The sequence below is a fragment of the Lolium perenne genome, chromosome 5 (genome assembly GCF_019359855.2).
Source record: "Lolium perenne isolate Kyuss_39 chromosome 5, Kyuss_2.0, whole genome shotgun sequence".
Lineage (NCBI taxonomy): Eukaryota > Viridiplantae > Streptophyta > Magnoliopsida > Poales > Poaceae > Lolium > Lolium perenne.
In genome coordinates, this window is record NC_067248.2 from 216,704,640 (window position 1) to 216,718,515 (window position 13,876).

Here is a 13,876-nt window from a genome sequence, read left to right on the forward strand (position 1 = left end):
TCATTCTCCCATTTTCAACATGGGACTCCAACTCCACTATGGTTTCCTTATATTTATTCAAGGTTTCCATAGAGTGTTCGAGATTAGCACGAGCTTCTTTATTACCATGAAGAGAAGCATATACCACTGCCATATTATGCACCAAGGCATTATATTCTTCATCATTATCATCATCATCACTCTCATCATTAGAGGAAGTGTTAGGAGTCAAAGTAGGAGATACCTTTGATCCATTTGCCATAAGGCACATGTGCATACCGGAGGATGAAGATGAAGAAATTCTTGAATCCTCATTTGAAAACATGTCTTGATCCATAGAGTGTTCGGTTTCCTCTACATTGTTAGTCAACAAACAACTAGAGGAAATAGAAGCATTTTGATTATGGCAACAAGACAAGGCAAGCATATCATCATGGGATTTATGTAAGGAGTTTGTACATGATATGCAAGGACTATCAACACACACATGTAGATTATTTTCAATGCTAGATGTGTTTAAGTCCAAAGAGGGAACATTGCAATGAGATAGAGATGAAGAGTCATCACTATTGAGCACAATATCAACATTGCAATTTCCCTCACCACTCACCATATCATTACCTTGTGTCTTGCAACCTGAAGTGGAAGTAGATGATAACTCATCACGGCCGGAGGTGGAAGCAACTTGGAGCTCTTCATGATGTGAATGAGAAGAGAGCTCCTCGGAGACACCACCGACCAAATGAGAAATGGATCCACCAAACATTTCCTTAAGCTTGATCCACATCTCATGAGACGACTTTCGCTTTATATATATATCAAGAACCTACGAAAATCTGGTCTCAAGGAGAATAAAAGCTCATTAGATACTTGAGCTTCAAGATGTAAGTTTTTCTCATCCTCTAAAGATAGATTTTGAGAATCCATCGGAGGAGAAAAACCTACATCTAGAAATTGCTCTATATTTGGACACAAGGTCCGAAGTTTATAAAGCAAGCAATTTCTCCATAAAAGATAATTTGTGCCATTAAAGACAATTGTGTCATTGTGCACTATACTAGCCGACATCTTTACTCTCAAGGCGGTGAAGCCTAAAACAAGGAGAGACCTTGCTCTGATACCAATTGTAAGATCGAGATGTCGCCTAGAGGGGGGGGGGGGGGTGAATAGGCAATTAAAAACTCTTGCGGATTTGTCTTGTAAGAATGCGGAATTAAACTATCGTTTAGTTTACAAGCACAAACCCTAAATATGCTAAGCTCAACTAAGTGTAATAATAGCAACTAGAGCTAAGCAATATAGGCACAAGATATATGTAGCACAAGTGATAGCAAGATATATGTACTTCAAGCACGATGGCTATCACAAGGAAAGAGAGCTCGGGTATAGAAATAACCGAGGCACGCGGAGACGAGGATGTATTCCCGTGTTCCCTTCCTTTGCAGGAAGGTACGTCACGTTTGGAGGAGTGGAGGTCCACGAAGGATTCCCCGCGCCACGAAGGCTCACCCTATTCTCCGAACCACACCCACGAAGGATAATGGCCCTTTCTTTATGGTTAGCTTTTCCTCCGCTCCGGAGATGGCAAGCTCCACAACCACTTCACAAGCTCCACGAAGGAGAAGACCGGGCCCCTTCACAATCTTCCACGAAGAGATCACCGGGGCACCAACCAAGCCAACTAGGAGGTCTCCCTCCAAGAGTAACAAGCTCACGGTCTCTCACTCAAACTAATCGTGGTGGAGAGCTCAACACTATGCAATGATTTAAAGCAAGAACACTAGAGGTGTTCAAGTCCTTCACACTCAAATCCCACCCAAACAACAAATGCTAGGATGAGATTGGAGAGGAAGAACAATGGGGAAAGTCAACAAAAGACTCCAAGATCTAGATCCCAAGAGTTTCCCTCACTTAGAGGAGAAATTAATTGATGGAAGTGTAGATCTAGATCACCTCTCTTAGATCCCTCAAGAATGAGCAAGAATCATGGGGGGAGACAAGAGAGAGAGCAAGTTCTTCAAATGCAACAATGGAGGAGAGAGAATGGGAAGAACTAAAACTTGCTCAAGGTGGAAGAAGGCTATTTATAGTAGGGGAAAGAAAATAACCGTTGGGGAAAAAATAGCACTTAAAATCGCAGAAAAATGGGCCAGAATAGTGCCCAGCCGGCTGCCAGGCCGGCCGACCGGACTGGGCGCTGAGGAGCCCAGCAGGGCATCCGGTCGGGCCGGCCCACCGACCGGGTGGGGCTGCGCACCGCGCTGTGCGGCGGAAAGGCAAGGGCGCGCGCGGGCGAGCTGGAGTGGGCCGTGCTGGGGTGTGAGGCCCAGCCGGCTGTGTGCCCTGGTCGGGCCGGAGCCAGCGGGGCGGGCCGGAGCGTGGCCGGCACCTGGGCCGGACCAGGCCACGAGGCCCACTAGATGCCGCCCCGGCTGACACGAGCGCCCGGGCCGGTTTCGGCCGGGTGGGCCGGCGCTTGGCCCGGCAGGCCGGTCGGCCGGCCGGCAGCCCCTCCCCCTTTTTTTCTTTTCTTTTTATTCTTTTATTCTTTTTCCTTTTTCTTTAATAACTAATGCTCCCGAACTCCGATTCGAATGAAACCAATTTTTTTTGGAAGATAACAACAAATGCTATCCAATAGAAAGTGAAAACACACAACTCTGTAGGAGGGGTTTTTATCATGAATATAAAAGGTAGAACCTTATATCATGAATAACCGGTAAAATCACCCAACCTCGAAAACGCAATAGAAGATGCATGTGGATTCCGTTTTCGATGAACTTGGGCTTGTTGTAAAGCTAGCAACAAGCTCAAGACCCTCACACAGAGAAACACCAAGAATCAATAGGGATATGCAAAGTATGCAAATGATTGAGCTCCCTAAGACGATGCGATCAAGTTACCCAACCGAAAGCCCCTCTTGATAGTGCGGCTATCTATCCTATAATCCGGTCTCCCATCAACCACCTTGAGACCGGTAAAAGGAAAACCTAGCAAGGCCATACCTTTGCCTTGCGCATCCCGCTTGATCTTGATGATAGCTCTTCAAGCTCCACTCAAGCCGGAATGCCTCACTTGATCATCGTCACTTCGTGAAGACTCACAAATGCTCCCCCATACACCATGATGGGAGAGCTCTATTGATGCACATCTTCACATGTCCATTATCACCAAATGGACGGCAAGCTTCAAGAATGTGATCCACTCAAGATGCTCATCTTGAACTTGCCCAACTCAACCTTGTATCTTCTCATACTCACATAAGATAGAGCATGGCTAATATTGAGTTCCACATAAGAACTCCATCTTCATTTCTTCTTCTTGATCATATCACATATATATCTTCATACCGATGATCTTGATGCCAATACACAAGGTATACCTTTATCTTCATGGCATCCATACTTGAATCCAACACATGGAGTACAAGTAGAACCTATGGAATATTCCTTCATATAAACTCAATGAAAACATTAGTCCATAGGGGTTGTCATTAATTACCAAAACCACACATAGGGGCAATGTACCCTTACACAATGATCATAGAGATGCGCCGAGTTCAAGCAGGCAAAATAATCGGCCTAGGTTCCCAAGGCCATACAATGTGTCACCGGAAGATCTGTTGAACGGGCCATGCCAGATGCACTTCTACCTCGATAATGAGGAAAAGAGACAGTCGGGTCATCTTCAGAAGGACTGCCGAACTTTTCAAGCTCTACGAAGATACGCGGAAAACACCAACACGCAAGCAGCAAACAGGGGGTACGTGCAGGGGCCAAGGAGTGAAATTCACCTGCCACCACCACCCGCAATTACTAGCGCAAATCAACACCAGTTGCAACTGGCGGCACCTCCGGGCAATAATGGCGACTTCATAGATACCATAGGAGCGGTGTCGATGATATAGAAGGGTAGGCCTTCAAACAGGGCGCAGAAATAAATCTCGCGACAAGTGTACATGGCAGAAAAGTCACCTCCACCAACCATCGAGTACCTCAATTGGTCGGGACAGCCTATAGGATTCACTCAGGAGGATCATTGACAAGGGATTAACTTGTCAATGCCTACAGATTGTAGACTTAGGGTTTCGCGGAAAGTAGAGGGCAAGTAGATCTCGAAGGTTCAGCCGAAAAGGTGCTCGACTCGAGAATTATGGTGTGCGCTGACAATAGATTCGATGATTTCTCCTCCCCTCGGCTCCCCTTTATATAGGAGGGAGAGCCGAGGGATTTCGTGTTGTACAAGTTACAAAATCCAGGTCTTTCCCGTATTGTTACATGATTCGTATTTCCTAATACAACTCTATATTCCTTATCGAGATATTGGTCTTCTGGGCTGTGAAAACTTTGAGTCATAGGCTTCATATCCTTGCCATATATCCCGGGTACCTTCTTCGGTATGCCTGTTTGGCATGCCTATGTCCGTAGCCCCCGAGATTTTTCTTGAATCGTAGAGTCGAGTAAAATCTCCATCGTAGAATTGAATTGTATCCTTATTTATCAACAAGCCAAATATTTTTGCTTAACATTTATTTTGTGCAGGGATATTGGTAGATGGGGCTGGTTCATCTGACGGATCAGGTACCAGTTAACTGCTCTTGTGGCAAACCCGCATAAACCTACTTCAACCTCAAGTCCCTGGACTTGAACTTGGGATACTGGCGTAATTCGACACGCACCGCTTAAGGACTTATCGTGAATCGAATCCCAGTTATGTTTTATGGAGTACCTAATGTGTCCGCTAGGATTTTTCTTCGCATCTGTTGATACGGATGAAGTGGTAGAGCGCATTCGGGTGCGATACCACACCACACAGGACGGATCCTGGGGACTTACCTTCATAAAATGTTACGGCATTCAGAGTTTTTACCGCGGTGGACGTGCTCTGAGAATATATTGTCGAATGCCTTTGTCGGCTGCTGGAATTATGAATTTCTTCGAGTTGTCTGATGACAATATCTTGATCTCCCGATGGGAGTACATGACGAGTTATGTGTAACTCGAAGATGTACGATGAAAATTCTTCATCTGTACTTCTATATTGTCTTGTCATTCTCTTGTTTTTTCTTCCTCATATTTCATCGGGTGCGCGACCAGCGCTCCCGATGGGAGTAGCCCCCGAGGCTACAACCGAGTGTTTGCACTTGGCTGTAGGCTCAACTTTTGCTATTTTGGTCAACTCTGTATTTTTTCTTTTGCTTCATCCTCTTATCAGAAGTATAGATAATACTTCTGATAAGAGTAGCCCCCGAGCATATGAACAGATATTTGCATTTGATCATAGGCTCTCGAAATTCTCCTTTTTATCCCTGCACTTTTTTAGAACTCGACGTTTCTTTGTCACTATTTTTGTTTAACCACTCGAAGTTTTCTTGAATGACGTCGCTGCCGACGATAGCCACGATGCCCACCTTGGGAAGCCACGACTCCTGTCATCTCACTGGGTCGTGGGTCCAAAACTCTGTGCCATCGACACGTCGCGCAAGTGGGGGACACACGTCCTCCGTAATTTCCGGCACGCACGAAGTAACTTCCCTTCAGTAAATTTGGAGCGGTAAGACCCTTTTACCCTTTGGACATGGGTAGGGTTTGGAACACTTCCCCTTTTCATCCAACGGCTGGACGCATCATCTTCTCCCTATAAATTCATCTTTTATTCCTCATTCACCCCCTTCGCTGCGCCGCACATCTCATCTCTCTCTCTGCCATTGCTGCTTCTCGAGCTCCTCGCGCACACGCTCTCTTGCCCCTTGTTTCTCCACCAAAGTTTCCGCCATGGCTCCACGCACGAAGCAGTGCAAGAACCGTGCTCCGGGCACCGACGAGCCCGCGGAGAAGGTCAAGGTCTCAGGATGGGAACGGTCGAAGATCTCCGCCCAACACCAGAAGCTGATGAAGAAGATGGGTCTGCCGAAGAAAGAGGCTCTGAAGATGCCCGGAGACGAAAGCTCTCCTCATCCTCCCATTGGATTCCGGGTAACTTTCGTTGACTTCCTTGTTCGTGGCCGTGCCGTTCCTATCCATAAATTCCTTCGTGGCTTGCTGTTCATCTATGGGATCCAGCTACATCAGCCGACCCCAAACTCTCTCCTCCACATTTCTATTTTTATCACTCTTTGCGAGTGTTTCCTTGGCATCCATCCTCATTGGGGCCTTTGGAAATGCATCTTCTACCTCTGGCGCAACAATTCGAGGAATGTCACCTACAATGTAGGTGGTGTTTGTATCTGCTTCCATCCCGACATCGATTATTTCGACGTGAAGTTCCCTGACTCCGTCCAAGGTTGGCGCAAGAAATGGCTGTACATCCAAGATGAGTCCTCTCTCGCCCAAGAGTATGGTCTCGCACCCTTTGATCCTACCGAAGAAATCCAAAGGCGCAAGTCTTGGGACACAGATGCCACAGCCGAGGAAAAATCGGCTACTGACGCCCTGATGGCCCGCATCCACGAGCTTCAAAATACCGACGGGGAAGAACTTTCGGGTGTAAAAATAATTGCCTACTTCCTTCGGATTCGGGTGCAGCCTCTGCAGGCTCGCAAAAATCCTCTTTGGATGTATTCAGGTGCTAAGGATGTCGACCGTATTTCCAAGGACCTTTCTGTGAAGGACTTGGAAAAGCTCGTCCGCTGTTTTACCTCCTTGAACAAGAACCACGAAGTCCCGTCGTCCTGTCACGTGGAGCCATATAGTGGTAACCACGCTCTTCCCGAAGTAAGTGTTTTCTTTCGGGTTGTGTTTCCCATTTTTTGACTGTTGTTGATTTCCCTTGTGTGCTCATTTTCTTGTCTTCTCTTTGTTTTGTACCTTGCAGGACCACCAAACTCTCTCCTATCTTCCCCCACTACCTAAAGGTGGGGAGGTGGATGGTCAATTCATTGTTACCGACGATTCGCAGGAATCCTCCCTTCCTGAGAGTGAAGCCATGGAATCTCAAAGATCTGCGGGTTCCTCTAAAAAAGATACAGAATCAGAACAACAATCTAAATCTGCCCACTCCATCTTTCCTCCTCTTGCCACTTCTCCGGATGGGCGCAAGAGGAAAAGAAACAATGACAAAGATTCCGGCGCGTCCAAGGTCACCGAACCAGCTGCCGAAGAATCTTCCCCGGAGGAACAAAATGCCTTCGACCCCTTCGCTGAGACTGGTGCTGTTAGCTCGTAAGTTGCTCTTTTTTGTCTTTGTCTATCTCTTTTTCCTTCGGTACTCTCATATTTTCACTTTACTGCTATGTTGACAGAGCTGATGAAGGAGAAGAAGAGGAGAAACCGACAGCTCCTACGAGCACCTCCAACACGCTGGTTCTTTCCGAAGAACACCGTGCTGCTGCGAAAACCTCGCCTCCCCCGTAGTATAACTCAGAAGCGCCAACTCCTGTGCCCAGCCCCCGAGCGCCAAAGTCGAAGAAAGCTAGGATCGGGGCTAGCAGCACACAGGAGCTTGCCACTGGGAGTACATCGGCTCCTCTCCTTGAGGATGTAAGTTCCCTTTTTCCTACATGTCATCTCTTTTGCTTGTCGAATTCTTCTCCCTTGACGATGTTTTTTTTATCTTGTCGACTTTTGTGCAGCCCTTAATGAAAGAGCTGGTCAACCTAGGCTCCCAATTTATCGGGTTCAGCGACGAGGCCGCCACTTTAAGAGGTAAAGCTGCACTGCTCTTAATATGTTTCATATCCCCATCTTGACTCTGTGTCTTCTAACATTTTCCTTTCAGATGCGCTCCACCGTGCCGAAGAACGTGCCGACGCGCTGGAGGCCAAGCTCAAAACCAGCGAGACAACCCGCAAAAAGGCTGAGAAAGATGCCGCTGCTGTCGAAGGTCTTTGCCAGAGGCTCAAAACCGCTGAAGACGCTTTGAGCGACAAAGAGGCCCAGCAAGTCGAGCGTGAAAATGCTATAGTGGAGCGCTTCGAAACGAAGAACCGAAGGTTTACAAGTAAGCCGTGCTTTCATTTTCCTTCTGTTTTTGCTTGTGTTTGTTTGTCTTTAGTATTGACGAACTCCTGCTTTTCTCCAGCAGGGAGGATGGGTGAGCAGTATACTTTGAACCAAGAATCCGATGATCGTCTTATTGACGCTCTCGATGTTCTTGAATTGAACTGTGACTTGGCGTGCACAAACATTTCTTCCACACGGGCCGCCCTGAAGCGTGTCTTCCCCCACTTTTACCCCAAGGATACCCAGCCGGAGATCTTCTCCCAGCTCACCCAGCATTTCCTGGCGAAGGAAGATCCGGCCTTGGCCTATCGTCAGGCTAGCCTGAAGATTGGCGTCGAAGGGACCATCGCCCTTGTCGCGGCCAGCGACCAGAAAGTTGACTGGGTTAAAGCTGGCACTCCTAAGGGCATAAACTCAGAGAAGTGGAAGGTTCTAGTGAAGGATGCCAAGCCTCATTCGAAGAAATGCATCGCCTTCCTTGACCCGACGTCCTCCACTTCTGCTAGCATTGCTCGGACGGAGGTCAAGTAGGACAACCTGTGTCTCTTTTTTCTTCTCTTTTGTAGCTAGCGCCACATTTTTTCTTCTCCTCGGGAGGGGAAAGTGATCCTTTGGATAATGTTTATTGAGACACGTGAAATCGACGCACATGCGAAGGACTTCAGTGTTTTTCTTCGGGACCAACACGGGGTTAGCAACCCACGTGGCCTCTGTGTGCAGCTCCTTGATGAAACCTGCTTCGTTGAGTCGACGGATCTCAGATAGCATGGCTTTGAGGTTTGGCTCGGAAAATCGCCGCAAAGGTTGTCGGATTGGTCTAGCTCTTGGGTCTAAATTGAGGTGATGCTCGGCAAGTTCCCTGGGTACTCCTGGCATGTTAGCTGGACACCATGCGAAGATTTCCCAGCGCTCACGGAGGAACTTGACGAGCGCGCTTTCCTATGCGCTGTCCAAGTTGGACACGATGGAAGTCATCTTTTTTGGATCTGTCGGGTGGATCTGTACTTCCTTGGAATCTTTGGAGGTGTCGAAAGCTTGCTCTTGCAAGGATCTTCCTCCGTCAGGTAGCACGTCATAGTTGGTGGTGAGCTTGGATGCTTCGTACTCAGCCTGCATCCTGAAGGTTTCAGAGAGCTTGTGGAAGTCCTTGTCACACTTGTCTGCCAGAGCAAAACTTCCTTTGACTGTAATTGGGCCATTGGGTCTGGGGATCCTCCATAATAAGTACGTGTAATGTGGCACAGTCATGAATCTGGCATATGCGGGTCATCCCAAGAGAGCATGATATTGAGATGGCCAGTCGATAACTTCGAACTCCAGCTTCTCCTTCCTGAAGTTTTCTTGTGTTCCAAACTGTACGTCAAGTAGGATCTTTCCCAGAGGATAGTTTGGCTTCTCAGGCGTGATGCCATGAAAACGCGTATTTGTTGGAGTCAAATTTGCCAAGGAAATATTCATCTTCCGCAGCATGTCTGCGTATATGAGATTTAAACTGCTTCCTCCATCTATGAATATGCGGGAAACCTCAAATCCCGCTATCGCTGCTGGTAAGATCATAGCTGACTGCCCTGGTCGTGGAACTTGAGGTGGGTGGTCTTCTTGGGTGAATCCTATTGCCCGTCCCGACCAATTAAGGTACTCGATGGTTGGTGGAGGCGACTTTTCTACCATGAACACCTGCCGCGATATTAACTTCTGCGCTCTGTTCGAGGGTCTACCTTTCTGTATCATCAACACTGCTCCCGTTGTGTCTATGAAACCATCATTACTGCCCGGAGGTGCCGCAAGTTGCAGCTGATGTTGATTTGAGCTGGTAATTGCGGGTGGTGGGTAGGTGAACTTCACTCCTTGGCCCCTACACGTACCCCCTATTTGCTGCTTGCGTGTTGGTGTTCTCTGCGTATCTTCGCAGAGCTTGAAAAGTTCGGCAGTCCTTCTGAAGATGACCCAACTGTCTCTTTCCCTCATTATCGAGGTAGAAGTGCATCTGGCATGGCCCGTTCAACAGATCTTCGGGTGACACGTTGTATGGCCTTGGGAACCTAGGCCGATTATTTTGTCTGCTGGAACTCGGCGCATCTCTATGATCATTGCACTGGTCATTGTTCCGCTGGTAATCATCCCAATGATTTCCTCCACTGCTTCCTCGGAAGCCAGCCGCTACTTGGCTGGGACCGTCATAGTCTGTGTATTGGCGAAAATGTCGCTTATTTTTATTGTTATTTCTGTTGCGATCCTCCTCGGGTGACCTCTGCCGTTTGTTATGAATAGCATCTTCTCTGTCAGCCCAACGATTTGCTATATCCATGAGGTCTGCTATGGTTCTTGGGTTGGATCTGCCCACTTCCTCGATTAAATCTCTTCTTCGGATTCCTGCCATTAACGCGTCGATTGATCTTTCATCAGACACGTTTTCAGCCGAATTTTTTATGATGCTCCACCTTTGGATGTACATCCTCATTGGTTCATCAAACTTCTGCCTGCAGGTCCTTAGCTGCTCTATTGACACAGGTTTCTTGCACGTGGAATGAAAATTTCTCACGAACAAGTCCTCGAAAGTTTCCCAACTATCGATGGATCCTTTCGGTAGCTTCTTCAACCAGGATCTTGCGGCTCCGCTCACGTGGACCTGAATGCTCTGCATGGCCGTTGCCCTGGTTCCGCCCATCAGCTTCACTGTCTCCAAGTAATCAACTACCCAATCCTCAGGATCTTGCAATCCGTCAATTTTTTTGTAATTGTCGGGTAACTTGAAGCTAGAAGGTACTTTAGTTTTACGAACTCATCGGGTGAAACAAGGGAGTCTGCACAAATCTTCCTCGCTAACTTCTGGTGAGTGTCGACGTTCTCACGTTCTATTTTCGCGGTGCCTCTCTTCCCGTGCTCTGTTGACTCGGGCCTGGGTTACCATGTTCCTCGCATCACCTTCTCGTGGAGGATCTCGCACCGCCACCGTAGTGGGTCGAGAACTATTTTTTCTTGGGGCACTTTCGGGTTGTGGTGTACTCGAGCCTGCTATCGCTGCCCCCATAATGCCAACTCCTGCCATAGCCATTTGATACAGTGCTTCCCTGGGGTCTCCCGCAGGTGGTTTAGATGCCATGATGAAAGCATGTGTCGCCATATATCCTACTTCTGGAGTTTTTGGGATGATGTGCCCTCTTGTGTCTATCGATATAAAGGACATGTCGAGGTTTTGGATCAGGTTTTCTCGTTCATGCTTGGGCACGTTTGCCAATCGAGATCTTGCTCTTGCGCGGGCGTCCCTGTGACTATCTCCCGAAGTTCCTGATTGTCGACTCAGGTTGGCCCTGCGCGCACTTGACGCAGAAGCTGCAACTCTTCTTTCGTCGAGTATCTTTCTTTGCTTTTCTAGCTCTCGTCCAGCACGAGTGAGTTTATATTGATATGCTTGCAACGCCTCCGGTGTAGCCGTGGTAGTCATTGGCTCTATACCGTTCATGGCTCTCTGAGCTCTATCCCAAGCTTCCTGCGGCAGTCGTACTTTTTCTCGCGGCGTAGCCCCGATATATTTGTTTCCTATTCCACGCGTAAGATCTGCGGGATCGATGTATGGATTGCCCACATCATCGAAAGCCTCCGACGCTTCGTCTTCTTGGCGGCTTGATTCCCCGATTGCGCAGACTTGGTGATATATTGTAACTTTGTTTTCATCATCTTCAAGGTCGGTGACACCGTCGTATAGATCGACGAAGACCTCCCTAATAGAAGTAGATTTGTCGATGAAGTCGAGGTTGTCGATGCTTTCGATGTCACTGCCCAGATCAGAATCCGTGAACGACCTGAAAGTCATGTCACCGAACAGATCGGCGAGTTCCCCACTGGCAGCGGGCTTGATGAAGCTTGGTGGTGAAGCCTTCTCATCGCCTGACTCGATTGATGATGCTGGCGATCCCGAGAAATCAGAACCAGCCGCTAATGTTCCCGAAAAAATTGGTGCCAGACGATGTGATCCTTCTTTCTCGATGAGGAAGTGGAAACTCCCGAACGTCATCTTCGTCGACTCCTCCAGATCGGCATATGCATGCAAACGGGCGGGAGGGTGAGGAACAAAAGCGTCGAGATTAGGTTGGATCCGTTTACCTCCGTCCATCGCATTGCTTGCCGTTGATGATGTTGATGATGCCATCGAGATCACCTCCTTGCAGCCTCCAATTCCCACAGACGGCGCCAATTGATAAGGGATTAACTTGTCAATGCCTACAGATTGTAGAGTTAGGGTTTCACGGAAAGTAGAGGGCAAGTAGATCTCAAAGGTTCAGCCGAAAAGGTGCTTGACTCGAGAATTATGGTGTGCGCTGACAATAGATTCGATGATTTCTCCTCCCCTCGGCTCCCCTTTATATAGGAGGGAGAGCCGAGGGATTTTGTGTCATACAAGTTACAAACTCCGGGTCTTTCCCGTATTGTTACACGATTCATATTTCCTAATACAACTCTATATTCCTTATCGAGATATTGGTCTTCTGGGCTCTGAAAACTTCGAGTCATGGGCTTCATATCCTTGCCATATATCCCGGGTACCTTCTTCGGTATGCCTGTTTGGCATGCCTATGTCAATCATCCACCGCAAGTTCCACGACCAGGGCAGTCAGCTATGATCTTACCAGCGGTGATCGCGGGATTTGAGGTTTCGTGCATATTCATAGATGGAGGAAGCAGTTTAAATCTCATATACGCAGACACACTGCAGAAGATGAATATTTCTCTGGCAAACTTGACACCAATGGATACGCATTTTCATGGTATCACACCCGAGAAACCAAATTATCCCATGGGCAAGATTGCACTGGATGTGCAGTTTGGAACACGAGAAAACTTCAGGAAGGAGAAGCTGGAGTTCGAGGTTATTGACTGGCCGTCCCAATATCATGCTCTCTTGGGGCGACCCGCATATGCCAGGTTCATGGCTGTGCCGCATTATACATACCTATTGTGGAGGATCCCTGGACCCAAGGGACCAATAACAGTCAAAGGAAGTTTCGCTCTGGCAGACAAGTGCGACAAGGATTTCCACAAGCTTTCCGAAACCTTCGGGATGCAGGCTGAATACGAAGCATCCAAGCTCACCACCAACTATGACGTGTTACCTGACGGAGGAAGATCCTTGCAAGAGCAAGCTTTCGACACCTCCAAAGATTCCAAGGAAGTACAGATCCACCCGATAGATCCAAAAAAGATGACATCCATCGCTTCCAACTTGGACCTCGCATAGGGAAGTGCGCTCGTCAAGTTTCTCCGTGAGCGCTGGGAAATCTTCGCATGGTGTCCAGCTGACATGCCAGGAGTACCCAGGGAACTTTCTGAGCACCCCCTCAATCTAGACCCAAGAGCTAGACCAATTCGACAACCTTTGCGGCGATTCTCCGAGCCAAACCGCAAAGCCATGCTATCTGAGATCCGTCGACTCAACGAAGCGGGTTTCATCAAGGAGCTGCACACGGAGGCCACATTGGTCGCTAACCCAGTGCTGGTCCTGAAGAAAAACACTGAAGTCCTTCACATGTGCATCGATTTCACGTGTCTCAATAAACATTGTCCAAAGGATCACTTTCCCCTCCCGAGGATCGACCAAATTATCGATTCCACGGTAGGTTGCGAACGTATTTCCTTCCTCGACGCGTATTCTGGTTATAATCAGATCCGCTTAAAAGAAGATGATGAAGTCAAAACAGCTTTCATAACCCCGTATGGCGTATTACGCTTTCTGAGAACAATGCCCTTCGGGTTGAAAAACGCGGGAGCAACGTATCAGAGGATGATGCAGAAGTGCCTCGCCACTCAGATCGGAAAGAATGTCCAAGTATACATCGACGATGTGGTCATAACAACAAAGCAAGGGTCATCTCTGATCGATGATCTTAGGGAAACCTTCGACAACCTCGACAAATATCGTCTCAAGTTGAACCCAACAAAGTGTTACTTTGGCGTTCCTG

At 47.9% G+C, this 13,876-nt stretch overlaps 1 protein-coding gene across 1 annotated transcript; it reads right to left on the bottom strand.

Moving 5' to 3' along the window:
• Positions 1–8,858: 8,858 nt before the first annotated feature.
• LOC139831744 (uncharacterized) lies at positions 8,859–9,389 on the bottom strand. The gene is made up of 2 exons (XM_071821066.1): positions 9,235–9,389; positions 8,859–9,132 (listed from the first exon to the last, which is right to left on the bottom strand). Exons 1-2 carry the CDS (start codon positions 9,387–9,389, stop codon positions 8,859–8,861), a joined length of 429 nt encoding a protein of 142 aa, XP_071677167.1.
• Between the last annotated feature and the right edge of the window lie 4,487 nt (positions 9,390–13,876).

Excerpts from the sequence above, each read along its gene's own strand:
- LOC139831744 (XM_071821066.1), bottom strand. The coding sequence starts at position 9,389 with ATGCTGCGGAAGATGAATATTTCCTTGGCAAATTTGACTCCAACAAAT. Across the intron at positions 9,133-9,234 it reads TTCAGGAAGGAGAAGCTGGA|GATCCCCAGACCCAATGGCC; the intron begins GTTCGAAGTTAT and ends CTTATTATGGAG.